Raw genomic sequence first — 16,072 nt, 5'->3', positions numbered from 1 at the left:
TGTTTATCCATTCTAAATGTAATAGTTTGCATCTACCAACCCCAAATTCCCAGTCCATCCCTCTCCCTCCCTTCCTCTCCCTTGGCAACCACAAGTCTGACCTCTGTGTCTGTGAGTCTGTTTCTGTTTTGTAGATAGGTTCGTTTGTGCCGTATTTTAGATTCCATATATGTGATACCATATGGTGTTTGTCTTTCTCTTTCTGAGTGACGTCACTTAGTATGATAATCTCTAGCGTCCGTGTTGCTGCAAGTGGCAATATTTTGTTTATTTATGGCTGAGTAGTGTTCCATTGTATATAGATATGTACACCACCTCTTCTTTATCCACTCATCTGTCGATGGACATTTAGGTTGTTTCCATGTTTTGGCTATTGTGAATAGTGCTAGTATGAACATAGGGGTGCTTGTATCTCTTTGCACAATATCCTGTTGATGTTTTTCGACCATTTAAAATTGTAAAAACGTCCTTAGCTTGTGGGCTGGACAGACACAGGGCTGTAGGCCAGATTCTGCAGAGCCCTGGTGTACAGGGCTCCGTGTTTCTGGGTCTGCCTTCCTCTCCTGACTCATTTCCCCCCACTTCCTGCCATGCTCATGAACGTTTAGCCCGCTGACCCCCTTTGTTCTAACCTTTAGCTCCTTCCCACGTGGGGGCTTTTGCACTCATTCTGTCTCCCCAGGAGCCTCCTCATTTAGCTCTTCACCACAACCAGTTTCTACTCAAGCCTCCACTGCTGGCTTCATTGCCACTGCTCAGGTACACCAAAGCTGGCCATCCCATCTCAAGTAGCATCCCCCGCCCTGCATCCCTTCCAAATGTACTACCATATAACCCATTTTCCTCCTAAACAACATGGATCAACACCTGTAATTATTTTGTTTACTTGTGGATTCATTGTCTGTCTCCAAAATTCATGAAAGCAGGGACCTTGTTTTGTTTGTTTTTTTTGCGGTACACGGGCCTCTCACCGTTTTGGCCTCTCCCGTTGCGGAGCACAGGCTCCGGACGCGCAGGCTCAGCGGCCATGGCTCACGGGCCCAGCCGCTCCACAGCATGTGGGATCTTCCCAGACCGGGGCACGAACCCGTGTCCCCTGCATCGGCAGGCGGACTCCCAACCACTGCGCCACCAGGGAAGCCCCGGGACCTTGCTTTTTGATTTGCCGCTGTACCTCCACCTGCCACCTGCTAGGAACGTAGCATTCAATCAGTGTTGTAGAATGAAGGATAAGTCCACAACCTTAGGATCTTAGTATCTTAATTTCTCTCATACGAGTTAATAATACCTGATCTCCTTACCTTGAAAAATTGTTTTGAGGATCAAATGAGAATGTGCTTTTAAAACTATAAACAATTATACTTGGGGAAGGTCGTAAAATCATTAGGGCAGCCTCTTAGACAAATCACAGAAGTCAACAAGCACCCCAACTTTTACCATTCTCCTCTTACTACAGAAGCTAAATTATGGGGCAAATAGTAAAGTGACACCAGTATGAATGAGGCTGTTTTATTCCTTGTCCCTGATATTCCCCATAGACAAGAGGAATGGCTAGATGAGTGATTTTATCTTGGCCTTAGCAAAAAGCGATTTAGTTATCAGCACGTAGTATCTTTTTATTATTAGCATGTAGTATTAGGTATTTTATATTATCCTATTTGATGCTCATAAGCATGCTATAAAAATCATTATGCACCCATTTTTCCAGGTGAAATGAGTTTAAGGGATCTAGGAAGTAGCTGAGCCAGGATCAGAACATGGCTCTATCTGACTCTGGAATTCGGGGTTCCTCTCTGGTACAATATCAAGTTCCTCTTCAGTGATACGAAGACTTTCTGAATTGTCCCATCAATACAATGACAACCAGCAAGCTACATAAACCTTGGCATCCTTTCATGGTCAGGAGCAAGCCATCTGGGTTTTACATGTTTATTTTGGGCAAAATGACGCATTCTCTTTCTTTCGAAGGAAAACTGCTTTTTGGTCCTCAAACAACTTTCCAAAAAAAAAAAACATTTTTGCTTATTTAAGCTTAAACAGATCCAAAGCACAATGATTCGTTTTCTTTGGATGTGCAGGCAGCCTGTACGTATATCACAAAAGGGCAAAACGAGCTTGGGAAACTGTCAAGCACAGAACAGCTGAGAACCAGCCACAAGGCTAACCACAGCTTGGTCTTTTGTCAGATCTGAGCATTAGCTGTTAAGTTTCCTCAGTAAGTAAACCCTACAAGGGTAGTAGCCAGTTGCGCCAATGAAAATGTGTGTTCATGTTCTCGGTATACATTTGCATACATGGCTTATTTTAAAACCTATTAGCTTAACATATCATTACGTCAGAAATGGGGTCTATGGCTTTTAGTAGTGTGGAACCCAGTTTGAACTGGAATTGTCCTCTCTCTGACCCAAATTCTTTCTCTATGCATCATTCCTGGTACACCTCCTCCGGGTGGGTAGTGGTGAGGGATGAAGCCTCGCACGTGGGGCAGAGGAAGCGTTTTGGAGCTCGCTCTTTCATTCCTGGGTGGGTTTTCACATCTCCAGCCAGGATGGCTCAGAGAGATGCCCAACCAGAAAGGAGCAGAGGCCCACGGTGCTGCCGGAGCCTCCTCTCATTTCCTTGAGCAGCAAGTGCCCCTCTGAGGGAAGGATCCCACTCTTAATGGACATTTGTGAAATAATAATGAGCACAGCAACGTCTGAGGACATGATAGGAGTCGAGACCACTCAGTGTAATATGAGATCGCTCTGGATCGACTGAGGACACAGTTTCTCTTTATTAAATCATCTAGGAACCACTTAAATGGAGCTGCTCATGGAATGGAATGAACTAATTACAATGGTGCCAGAGCTGTATGGAGAAGAGCACGCAGCCAGGAAAAGCACAGACGCCACAGGTACTTTACAAGGAATTTGGCGACACAATTAGGTGTGGTTTCCTCTTTTATAATTACAAACCCTTTTCACCAAATAAATATGCCTGAATCACATAGAAAAATGATACATAGCCTTATAAATGAGAAAGAAACCAATACACCTCCCCAAACAGGTTTAAAATGGTCTATGTGTAACCAAAATGCTTCAGGATGGTGTTCCCAATCTTGCGTGGCAATCAAAGAAAGAACCAGTACATATTTCCCATTATACATACATGTGTATCCTGTACAGAGTCCAAGAATAGTTGAGCAGCTGCAAAAATTCCGATTTCTGTGTGAGTAATGGCAGCTAAATGGTGCAGTGTAAAACATTTGTAAGAACTGATGGTATATTAAGTTCTGACTATTCATCATCATCATTTTAAGCTTACACACACGGAACAAAATAGTATATGTATTTAAAAATCAAGTGATTTCCTCTGCATTTAGAGGCGACTTTTCCCCCTTCCCTTGAATTTCTGTTACAGCTAGTCACTTCCCTAGGAAAATTCAATATGTTGCGGTACGAAAGAGAAGCAAATCCAAAGTGAATCCTATGTTTAAACGTGAAAAGCATCTGCCGTCACCTAACAAAATATCCCCCCATCACCTTAGTAAAGTGAATATTCACCTAAAATAGATATTAAGTCGCTCTTTTCCCTTCCCTCCTCCGCCGGATCTCATCCCTCATGGCGAGGCAGCAAGACTGGCGTCTCTGAGTTCTCACACGTGTGCAGGACTACAATTTAAATGCAAATAACCCTGCGCCTCATTATCTGAGAAGTTGGTGCAGACGGGCCAGTTGTGACTGTGCCTGCGAAAGTTAAAGGAGGCTCATCTGTATTCCAACACACGCGTGACTTAGAGTAAATTCAAAAGAGCAATTCATCACTGCTTTCAAATTAGACACCGGAGCGGCAGAGTGCCTAGGTTACGAGGAATACCTCCCTTACCACCCAGGGACGCCTTTCTACAAAGGCAACGAGATAGGAACCTCTCTGCAGTTCTTCAGTCAGTCCCCAGTGACACTAGGTAATTGAAATAAGAGACTTGATTTAATACGGACACAGCTAGTTGAGTGGAAAAGATACATTTATGGTAATGCTAAGCACAACTGAATGACAATCTATAGGCATTCCAAATTCCACTGACAGGAAAATGACCACAGCAGCCTAAAATGCAAGAAAAGGATCAACAATGATTTACCAAACTGACATCACTCCAGAAGATATTTTTTATTTTTTATTATTTTCATTTTTTGCAAAATTGTCTTTCAAATATAAGGTTACTTTAAAAGAATTCTTTGGTTAAAGTATAATTAAAATAAAAACTAGAGACTCCCCCAAGCCTTTCAATACAGGGTGAAAAATACCCCCCTCTTTCAGCCATCAGATGGCCATTTAATCAGCCATTCAGATTCTATGAATCTAAATGTAATGGAAAACACTGTATTCTGAACTCCTTGCTGGGGTGAAGCAATAAGCTCCCAGCTACCATTGCACTGATGGAGAGGGAGCCTGGGAAAATGAAACCCCCAGCTTGTGCATTAAAATGTGCCAATTATTCTAGCCCACAAAGGAATAGACGTGGCATTTTAAAATCACTGAAACCAAAGTCTATCTGTGAATAATACTGAGCCATTAGCGGGTTGGTGTGGCACACTTGTGCAGGCAGCAGACTGTTTTGGACTTTCAATCCCAGATTAAATCCTTTAGTTAATTTTATCTCAGTTTATTTCAGATAACTTTCAACATTAAAAAAACAAAATTTCCTCTCTACAGGAAACCATTTGCTTCTTCCAATCTGGCATTTCCTTCCTTTCTCCCTTGCTTCCTTCCCCCTCTCCCTCCCTTCTACCTTCCTTCTTTCTCCTAGCCCCCCAAAACATTTAACAAGCATCAGCTTCAGTTCAAAAGAAACCAGCCTGAGCTTCGAGTTGTAATAGCAATTTAGAATTTTTAAATGGATATGAAATCATGTAATACAGTTGTCTCTTCCTTTTATTACACATAGATTCAACACAATTTCCAAAGAATTTCTCAACTGGAGTCCAAGTTTAGTTTTTTAATTAGGTAAATGTGAAAAGAGAATTTCATGAGAATTCAGATCATTCAGGCCATTTTGATCAACAATCTGGATAAAGCAGAGGAATAAACTCTTTGACTCAAGGTTTTCCACCCTAAATTATTCAGAAGATTATTTCAGATCTTTGCCTTCCTTTGCTCACACAGATGATGGCCTAAGGCTTTGTCCATATTGGACTAAGGACGCTGGACCGTAGCCCAGCTAAACCAATCTATCAGGTCATCAAAGGCTTAAGATCATGGAGAAGGAGAGAGGGATAACCTGTTCTGAACTTTGTTCTATACAAGTACAGACCCTGTCCAGAACACACTGCTACAATTTTCAAGGAAATCGAATATGAGATGTTCGCGCATTATTCTGAGCATTGAAAGTCCATGAAAATTTGTGGAGAATCTAATAAACATTATAGATCTGATTACAGTGGATTCACCTAATTACAGATAAAAGAATGACTGGCAGTGACATTGCATTGGCCATACTGTGACGTTTCTCTTAAAACCTTTAATATGAGTATTTCCCCCAGTTTAAGATGAAAACTTTTATATTAATCAATCATGTCAGCACAGAGTTATTTCTAGACCCAGAAGCTGGATCAGTGTTTGTGCAATGCTGGAAGAAATCAAGATTTGTTTCTTAAAATATAAAATTCATGACATATTTCTCTAAGTGACTTAAAAAAAAAACTCAACAATAATCCTCTTGCAGATTAACATACACAGCCAGCATCCTTTCACTTCCTCTTCTTTTCAAGGATCATCAAATTCTAGTTTCAAATAGGAGCATAGATCTATTTTTATATCCCATATGTTTTCTCCTTTGGGTTCTGAAGCTTGTTTAATGCTACAATGTATACTGACTTGTTTTACATGAATGTTCTCTTTAAATGGCTGAGATTTCATTTTGCACATATATTCTAGAGTGAACTATACCATGCCAGACCATTGTCTGCTGCCGTCAACAGTCAGCTAGTCACACAATTAACTAGACATTGATAACTGCTTTCGTTTGACTGTCATTTGTTTTTCTTTTAAATAAACTCCCTCTAAATTCAGGAAGCAAGTGTGACGAGATACCACAGGATGTGGCTCTCCCAACTTTCCTTAAGTAGCCCTACCTACCTCTTTTAAATTACCATAGCAAAACAAACAAACAAATAAAAACGACAGCACAAGCAGCAGTGCCGTCGTGACTGTCATCATTTAAGTTAGTTCCCTGACTTCATAATACATCTCTGGATGTAACTGATGCATTTGTGGGTGTTCTGTTATGGTTGACATGTACTGTAAGCGTACAATGACCTGACCCTTGGTATGGTTTGTAACGACGTCCATATTGCACAAGAATGAGCTTCTTGCTGACTCCAAGAATGTATTTCACATACATCTGAAAATGTCAACATCCTTAACCAGTTAACATGGTCTAGACTCTCGGGGCGAAGACGAGCGAATCACGGTGATTCAGAAGTCCTGTGGCTCGTTAGGCTGTGACACGAGTTACTCCTTTGATATATTTGGCAAGTTCGTTGCTCCTACAATTGAATACTTCACACGTTTATCTTATCTTCCTCCTGAGTATCCAAAAGTGCTTTTGGAGAGTAAAAATGCTGTCTCCCCATTTCACAGATAGATAGAAGCAAGGGGGGTAGGACAGTAGCACAAAGCTGTAGTCAGCTTTTCTCTAGAGAAAATGTGATGTGGTGGTATCAGGGTGAAGGTTAGAGTCCTCCGGCAGATGGCCTGAGCCAGCAGCACTAGTGTGTGTGTGGGTCATACTGAGGGTAGAAATTGATGGGAGACCGCATGTTTTCTAATCACCTTAAAAGAATTCTGCAGCTTGGTTTTAACTGGAACATGGAGTTAAAAAGAAAAGAAAAGCCCATCACTGGACTGGCAGCTTGGTGTCCCTCCAGCTGGATTCTCCTGCATCTTTCCTCAGAGTGGGCTGGCAGCTCTCTTTGGGAGGACCCAGGCTGCTTAGCACAGATGGAAGGGAGGAAACATCCTCTGCTCTAGCAGGTGCCCCTGTATAGGAAGACAATTCTTGAAAGCCTTGTTAGCGAGGCAAGAGTCCAGGGAGAATGAATTTTTTTTCCCTGAATCAAGTCTTTCTCTCCTTGACATAGTCTCATCCTAAGAACATTAAAGCCTGAAAGGAAATATGCTAAATTATTTCTGAGCTGTCCACTTAGGATGTGGTGCAGACTTTCCCACTGTTACTAAGTACACAAAAAGACACTTCTCCCGAAGCCTTCCTCACGTCTTTTCTTCTTGTTCGCTCGTGCGGTTATTCTTGCAGCAGGGTCTCTCTCCAGTTGAAGCCCCCAGTTGGTCCATGGGTGAGAGGGAGGATTGGTGGGTCTGTCAGCTGCCAGATTCCAGTTTCTCCTAATTCTTCACAGGAACAAAACCCCAAGTAGGGGATCTGAAGTAAGATAGTAAAGAAAGGGAAAACAAAACAGGTTGAGTGCTCTAACTTTTACCTAGACGAAGGAAAATTCAAAGGAATGAATAAGGGCTTTGTAGGCAAGCATCCCCTCCAAAATATTGAAAATGAAATGGAGAGAACTGATACATTAGAAGGAAGAGTATTTACAACGCAAGAGGATTCTTCGGAAGGATTCATTACATGGTGAGCGCTTCTAGTGCAATTCTTTATAGATGGTTTCTATATAGCACGGGAGGAAAACAAGGAACTCATGTATAAAGCTAAGGTGCTAGGAGTTCATTCCTAATTACAAGTCAAGCTGAAAACGCAGCTCAAACGTTTCTGAAATTATACTTGGACAATGGGAAAGATGAATCAAGTTTTAAGAATTTGTTTTATCCTGCTTTTTCTTGCATTTTTTGGCATGTGTGTCTAACACATTCAGAGCTGAAGCTGTGTGCCCTTCCTAACTTCAGTAGGCATGGCATTTCAAAACGTACTTGTGTGTGTGTCCAGAGTTGCATTTATGAACAAGACAAAAATCTCTGCCCTCAGGCAGCTTACAGACTAATGGGAAGGACAGACACGTAAGTAGGTTTTTAAAAAATGAGAAAAGAGTTGCCGTCGAGTTTGAACCAGGTTCTCTGGGGATAGTTACGGGAAGCATATAACTCAGCCTGGAGGGAAGTGTATGTGGGAGGGTGGCTGACGGGAAAACCTCTTCCACAGGCATGAGAAGGAAGAATCCAGATGTGTTGGTCAGCCTGGTGGGTTTTCTGTCTCGCTGCCTTGTTCCTGGGTTTGCCTTTCAGCCTCATCATTTTGAATCACTGCTTCCTTTGGCCTATCCGCCAGGACCTCTCTTCCAGCTGAGCTATCAGATGCTGTGTTTTGGCCCACAAACCTCCTCCGTACCCGTTCCATGGTCCCACAGGGAAATCCAGACAATTTGCTCATGATTCTTAGCTACTTCTTAAGTTTTAGCTCTTAGAAGCTAGAAGTAGCTCAAACACATCTTTTTCTCTTACCCAAGGCCTGATAAAGCGCCTTAAACAGAGCCCCATTCAATACATCTTGGTTGAATAAACCAATAAATGTACCTTCCCAGCTCCAAAGAACTTTGCTATCAGCCAGCACTGAACCATTCTGAAGCTCCGAGGCCCCACAGGCCCCTGAAATGCAAGCAGGAATTACCTTTCGGACCATTTGTACAAAGTCCTTGGAGTTCTGAGGTGACAGGCCCTGAAGCTGGCAGGTACACGCTTCAAGGGAAGAGGCGTGGGCCACAATCAGGATGTTATTTCCTGGGGGCAAAAAAGCAAGGACTGAAAAGACTGTTTCTATAAAGACATACGTAAACCTTGTAATAAGTACTGAAGCCAAGTGTTCCAGGCAGAGGCAAACATTTTCGAGAAGGAGACAGTTTGGCCAAAAGCAAGATTTTGAAAATGCTGTATTGTGAAGGCAGCCTAATGTCATTAAAAACAAAAAACAAACAAACAAAAACAACAGAAAAACCCAACAACAAACCTACTTTTAATCTTAAAGTAATTAGATTCACAGGAGGTAACAAATACATATTTTACATATTAAATATACATGTGTATATTTTATCTATACTATATACACATATTATATAATATGTATATACATATACACATATACATACATATATACAATATGTACCTTGCATATATACTATACACACACACACTAGGTAGGTCCCACGCACCCTTCACACAGCCTCTCTGATAGTAACGTCTTGCCTAAGGTATACTATCAAAACTAGGAAATGAACACTGGTATAATCCACACAGCCTATTCGGATTTCACCAGCTTTAGCCAAGTCTATCACATGTGGAGCTTTTGGGAACCATCACCTCAATCAAGGTACAAAACTGTTCTATGTCTACAGGCCTCTCTGCTATTCTCATATATTATAGTTTTTGATGTTGCCATTGTAGAGCTGTGAGCACTTGAGACTTTCTGGTTGACAGAACAAGCTGAGTTTCTTTGCAGTGGGGATGGGTGGTACCACAGGGGTGGTCATGAAGTGAGTGGCTTACAAGTGATAACTGAAAGGCGGGAACCATCCACAATACTGTTGACCAGGGCTGCCCACTGTTAACTTTCTGGTGTACGTAAATCCAGCCTTTGCTCTATGAAGATAAATATTTTAACTTTTAGTGGGGGATGGGAACGTGCAGACTCTCTTATAATCTGCCCTTTTTACTACAAATATTACAGTCCTACACATCATTAAATATTTGAGTTCAACGATTATAAAATTCAGTGGCAGACTTGAGTCGTATAGCACACTGCTCTTGGTTGGTGGTAGTAGTGACGGTAGGTGTATTTGTGTCAGTGTGTTTGTGTGTAGGTGTCCATGCTCCTGGATCAAATTAGAGGCAAAACAGTGTTATGGTAAAGAATTTCTGGAAACTGTAATAGGGAACCTCCTTCAGAGAGTGGAAGATAAATAGCTGAAATGCAGAATTCTGTTATTTCATAGAGTAACTAAGTCTGATGTATTTCCACGGAATATCTACCATTTGAGGTACTCAAGAGAATAGTACAAATTTAACATGAAAGTATAAGAGAGTCTGGAAATATTTTTCTTTCCTACTAAGCAAGTCTGTCAAAGCACGCTGAACCATCTTGAATAGCCAGTTAACCATGGTGGAAAAATGATCACAGATTTAACTATGGAGTCCAAAATAATACCTACCTTTACTTTTACATTCACTTATTATTTCCTTTGTTACTTGGAAACTTCTACTGATATAGGTGTCATAGGATTCTGAAACCACTAATTTGCTGACTGGAATGTGAGGTCTGCAATAGAAAAATGAACAAAGGCATCGAAAACATTTTGATCCCAAGACAAAGCAACTGACATTACTCTAAGTTTTAGTTCAAGACCTTTCTAAAGTTCCCATATTTCTGTTTATCCATTTCCCTAGAAAGGATGGAGGCACAGGGAAGAGTATTTCAACTATGTAGAAGTGGGGTCCTAATATGCAGAATGTACAGAAATAAAGGCCATGTGCGCATGGTGTCAAAGTGACCAGCTGAAAAATGAAACTTTCAGTTCAGGCTTCCCTTGCAGGATATCTCATAGCAGTTTGACTAATTTTACTGACAGTCAGTCCCAGGCCACATAAATAAGAGGAAGCCAAGCAGAGGTTAGATCTCTTTATCTATTTAAATCACCAGAGATTTCCCAAGCCTCTAGTAGGCTTGCACACAATAAGCAGCAAGGGTAAGTTTTACTTAATCTTTTTCCAGTTTTATTGGGATTTCATTGATGTATAACATGGTGTAAGTTTAAGGGTGTACAAGGTATTGATTTGATACATTTATACATTGCAAAATGATGACCACCATAGTCTTAGCTAACACCTCCATCATGTCACATTTTCTTTTTGGTGGTGAGAACATTGAAGCTTTACTCTCTCATCAACTTTCAAGAATATAATACAGTATTGTTAACTATAATCACAAGGCTGTACATTAGATCCCCAGAATGTATTCAGCTTTTAACTGTAAGTTTGTAGCCCTTTGACCAGTCTCTCCCTATTTCCGCCTCCCCACGGTCCCATGGGTGTCCATGCTACTCTACTGTCTGTTTCTCTGAGCTTGGCTTTTTGAGATTCCACATATAAGTGATATTATGTGGAGATATCTCTCTGAGATCTTGTTTTCATTTCCTTTGGATATACCCCAGAAGTGGGATTGCTGGATCATACGGTAGTTCTATTTTTAATTTTTTGTGGACCCTCCATAGTGTTTCCGTAGTGGTTGTACCAGTTTACATTCCCATCAACAGTGCACAAGGATCCCTTTTCTCAGTAGAACTACCACATGACCCAGCAATCCCACTACTGGGCCTATACCCTGAGAAAACCATAATTCAAAAGGAGACATGCGGGCTTCCCTGGTGGTGCAGTGGTTAAGAATCCGCCTGCCAATGCAGGGGACATGGGTTCGAGCCCTGGTCCAGGAAGATCCCACATGCCACGGAGCAACTAAGACCATGCGCCACAACTACTGAGCCTGTGCTCTAGAGCTTGTGAGCTACAACTACTGAGCCTGCATGCTGCAACTACTGAGCCCACATCTTGCAACTACTGAAGCCTGTATGCCTAGAGCCCATGCTCTGCAACAAGAGAAGCCACCGCAATGAGAAGCACGTGCACCGTAACCAAGAGTAGCCCCCGCTCGCCGCAACTAGAGAAAGCCTGCACGCAGCAACGAAGACCCAACACAGCCAAGAATAATAAAATAAATTTTAAAAAAGATCCTGCTGTGATTTACGTCAAAGAGTGTTCTGCCTATGTTCTTCTCTAAGAGTTTTATAGTGTCCGGCCTTACATTTAGGTCTTTGATCCATTTTGAGTTTTTGGGCACAATTGACTTCTGTATGTTGATTTTGTATCCTGCAACTTTGCTGAATTTGTTGATTAGTTTTGACAGTTCTAGGATTTTCTGAGTCTTTAGGATTTCCTATATATAAGATCATGTCATCTGCAAACAAAGAGAGTTTCACTTCTTCTCTTCCAATTTGGATGCCTTTTATTTATTTATCTTGCCTAATTGCTCTGGCTAGAACTTCCAGAACTATGTTGAATAGCAGTGGTGAGAGTGGCCATGCTTGTCTTGTTACTGATCTTAGAGGAAAAGCTTTCAACCTTTCACCATTGAGTATGATGTTAGCTGTGGGCTTGCCATAAATTGCCTTTATTATGTTTAGATACGTTCCTTCTATACCCAATCTGTTGAACAATTTTTATCATGAAGAGGATGGTGTATATTGTCAAATGCTTTTTCTGCATCTACTGAGATGATCATATAATTTTTATCATCTTTTTTTCTAAATAAATACACCACAATAAATGTGGGGTATCACAGTTATTGATTTTTGTATGTTGCACCATCCTTACAACCCAGGGATGAATCCCACTTGATCATGGTGTATGGTCCTTTTGATGTGCTGTGGAATTTGGTTTGCTAATATTTTGTTGAGAATATTGGCCTGTAGTTCTCTTTTCTTTTAGTATTCTTATCTGGCTTTGGTATCAGGGTAATGCTGGTCTCATAAAATGAAATAGGGAGTTGTAAGGATAGGTTTTTAAAGGAGATATTAGGTCCATTGGACTTGTGAGCTAATAACGCTTCACCAGCCTTTCCTTTTCTTTCTTAGTTTGAACACAGACCACATACCTGGCAGTTGGAGAAGTCCAGGGAACATAAAGATGAAGAAGACCCAATTTCTATGTTTGAGGAGCTCTCTGTGTGTGGTTGGGGTGAGTAAGCTATTGATGTAAATGATAATTATGACATGATGTACAAACGCATATAAGACGATGGTCAAAGCAGGGCCCCTCCAATCTGGTGACCCTGAATGTCTTCAATCCCAGTCACTTCTGTCTTCCACCTTCCTTTGCTATTTAGTTTTCTGGTCTATGAGGTGTTTACCTTGTTTTTTTGAGTACAACTGCGTCATATTTTCTTATTTTGTCTTTTCATTGTTGGTATTTAGTGCATGGAGGTGCTAGTGAGTTCTCAAAGTGAATTCTCATGGCATCTGCATCAGAATACATTGCTGCTGCTGCTGCTGCTACTAAGATTTACTGAGAGGTTCCCGTGTGTCAGGCTCTGCGCAAAGCGCCCTACTTGCGTTCTCTGGACATAGCCCACCTAGCAACACTTTTGCAAATTCTGAGTTTATGGATGACAAAACTAAGGCTTAGAAAGGCTACAGCTGACTTGCCTTTGCTTACATCATTAGCAACTCTTAGAGCCCGGATTTGAACCTGTGTTTGAGATTAATACCTAGAGAGTTATCCTTCACCCTGGATGGCTTCTGATAGTGCCCTCCTCAAAGCTGCCCTTCTGTGCACTTGGGTTTACTGTCTGGAGAGGAAGGATGCTGTTCCTTTTGAAGGTAACTTGCCTTCATCTAAATAACATTCTCTCTGCAAGCATACTATTTCTCCTAGAAAACAACCTTCTGAATCTTACAACACCCTGGGTGACAGGGAGAAACACGAATCCCCACTCGTTAGGGATGTGCCTCCTTGTTCTGGAGCAAACCCTTTCTTCCCATCCCTACTTCTCATCCAGTTCCATTACCATTTACATCACCTGGTTTCCCAGGACCCCTCCCCCAACACACACACATACACACACACTGTGACAAAAGGCCTCTTTGGTTCAGGGAGTCACGGCAGGGGTGAAACCGCACTGTAATGTACAAGATTTGGGGAAGTGAAGAGTCGGTAGATGCCAGAATCCAGTTCCTCCTGATCAGTTCTTGCCTTGAAGTTGAACCTATGAACGGCTTCCACGTCTGAACGAGCCCTGACGGGGACGGGACAGTCAAAGCTTTCCCACTCCTGTCAGCAGCATCCTGCTTCTGACAGGACCCCTGTACTGTTCTGGGACTCAGGTGGGCCTCCAACGAGACCTGGCCCCCAGAGCTCTGGGTACACAGGTAGTACCCCTGGGAGAGTATTCTCCCGTGTATACTCTCCTCTCCCCAGACTACTTTGGTCCAGACTATAGAGCAGGCTTCTGCCCCGAGTCCCACACCACAGTTTGATTTGTTGTCTCTCTCATACTCCAGATCCATGGCTCCCCCATCCCCTTTGCCCTGCCTCCCCCAGTCGGGGTCCTGTTCTGAAGCCTCATGCAGCGGGTGTGTATTTTGTTTTTTCTGTCTTGCTCCTTCCCGCCTAGCTCCACTGGGGCTGCTTTCTACACCCAGCCCCCAGGATGGGTCTTGTTGCCCGTGGCGGACGCTTGGGTATTGGTCACCAGCCTAAATCCACCTTCCAGCCGCTCCTCCCTCCTGTTCAAGGCGACAGGGAGGGATCTATGAGCAGTGCTTGCTTGGCTTATAATACCCTGCCTGTCGGTTCTTGCCGCTCTGCACATCACCACGTTTCTTCAATCATTTGGGCACCACTACCTGCTTCAGAAGCCCTGCTCACTTGACGGAATTAATTTCAGAGTGAATTTGACTCTAGGGGCTGTGCCTCTCACATGCTTGATGGGTGAATTTCACGACTGAGTTATAGAATTAGAGGCTTAATCTCACCACCACCCCAAGCCCCAACACAAAATGGTTGAATAGAACTTCGATTTTTCGTAGAGGAAAAGGAAATCTGGAATATGAACCGTGTCCTGACCCCCAGGTTCCCGGCATTCATCCTTCTGTTCGTACTGCTGGTGGGGTATGTGTCTGTGTGTGGAATGATTCTGGGGACCTTTGTAAATAGCTTGGGAAGAATTGCAGGCTGCACTTAAAGGGGAGTCTGAAGGCTAGCTGGCCTGGGCGGGGCTGGGTGGTAGGTGAGGAAAGTCATTTTACCGACGTTGGCAGTAACTTGTTCTCTTTCCAGGGCAGAGGGATGATGGCTGTTGGCATGGGGACAGTCCTTTATTGCTGCTTCCCAAGGAACAGAAAAACAGTGGCCATAGAGTAGATAGGACAAAATGTGAATTATTTCAGTAGAGGATCTGATGGATTGATTTAATCTTATTTTTGAGGAATGCTCATTCCTTTAAGGCAAGAGGTAGCACACAGTAATTAACTAATGGGGTTATCTGAGGTCTTATTTGCAGAGCCAAAAATTAGTATGGAAGAAAAGATATTCTCTCCTACCTTAGCCAGAAACTCACATTGCTTCATCTGAGGTTTGGGTAGGTATTTGAAATGAATGGTCAAGGGATAGCACAAGGAAGAAAGTTTTGCTTATATTGGTCACTTGTTCCAAACTCTGTTTTAAGAAATGCATTTAATTCCCCACCGTAATGGTTGTGAATATCTGTCCTTCTTCAAAGACATTTTACAAATGTCTGGGTGGATTTTTTTTTTTTTTTAGCGCTCAACCTAAAACTTTATTGCACACTGACAAGATAATCAGATATATTTTAAACGCTTAATAGGAACAACTAACAAAAATATTGAAACCAAATACAGGGGTTAGAGAGAAAAATATCATTGCTTACTAAAAATATTTAAAATAAATACTGCTATAAAGAACACAAAAAGCATTTTTTTTTTATCACGTCACTAAGAAGCCCGAGTGGATTTTTGATGGTTAATGTAAGTATGTTACAATCTACAAACACTTCTTTCTAATAATAGTCTAATGGAAAAAGCAAAGGACTACTATAAAGCAGATTACACAGTGTTTGGTACACAGAAAATGATCAATAAAGGTTAGTTATTATTATTGTCAGATATGTCCACTACATGTATAACTTTCGGCAGCCCACAGAACTCTCTCACACATGAGAGTGGCTTGCCTCCATCCTGGGGTTATAGCAATAATGAATGAAGATAATTAAAAATGCTTTGAAAAATCGAAAGCGACAGTCCAAGGCAAGACACCGTCATTTCCCGTATTTCCCAACAGGCTTCTGAACTGCTTTATCATTAGCTGGTGTGTGCTCCTGGCATGCGAAGTGGTTTTATTATTCACTGAAATCAATGTCGTAAAGTCAGAAAACCCTAGTGCATGTGATGGGAGACATACTCCACACCAATGCCCAATACAAGGGAATGCTGGCTTTCTCCAGTTGTTTTTTTTTTTTAAATCATAGGGTGACTTCCACCAATATGGACAACTGGCTGTGGGC

At 41.9% G+C, this 16,072-nt stretch overlaps 1 protein-coding gene across 3 annotated transcripts in view; it reads right to left on the bottom strand.

Annotated features, from left to right (window-relative positions):
• Positions 1-2,755: 2,755 nt before the first annotated feature.
• UBASH3B (ubiquitin associated and SH3 domain containing B) overlaps positions 2,756-16,072 on the bottom strand; it is a 141,356-nt gene continuing 128,039 nt past the window's right edge. For 2 of the 3 annotated variants that reach the window (XM_033407345.2, XM_004280688.4), the window contains exons 12-14: positions 10,152-10,258; positions 8,618-8,727; positions 2,756-7,420 (exon numbers count right to left, since the gene is read on the bottom strand). In XM_033407345.2, coding sequence (XP_033263236.1) covers positions 7,283-7,420; positions 8,618-8,727; positions 10,152-10,258 — 355 coding nt within the window. In that variant the 3' untranslated portion in view covers positions 2,756-7,282. The remainder of the gene's footprint in view (positions 7,421-8,617; positions 8,728-10,151; positions 10,259-16,072) is intronic. The other variant, XM_033407344.2, reaches the window with a different exon arrangement.

This window comes from Orcinus orca, chromosome 8 (genome assembly GCF_937001465.1).
Source record: "Orcinus orca chromosome 8, mOrcOrc1.1, whole genome shotgun sequence".
NCBI classification, from domain to species: domain Eukaryota; kingdom Metazoa; phylum Chordata; class Mammalia; order Artiodactyla; family Delphinidae; genus Orcinus; species Orcinus orca.
The sequence above is the reverse complement of the archived record's forward strand: the minus strand, read 5'-3'. Positions and strand labels throughout refer to the sequence as shown.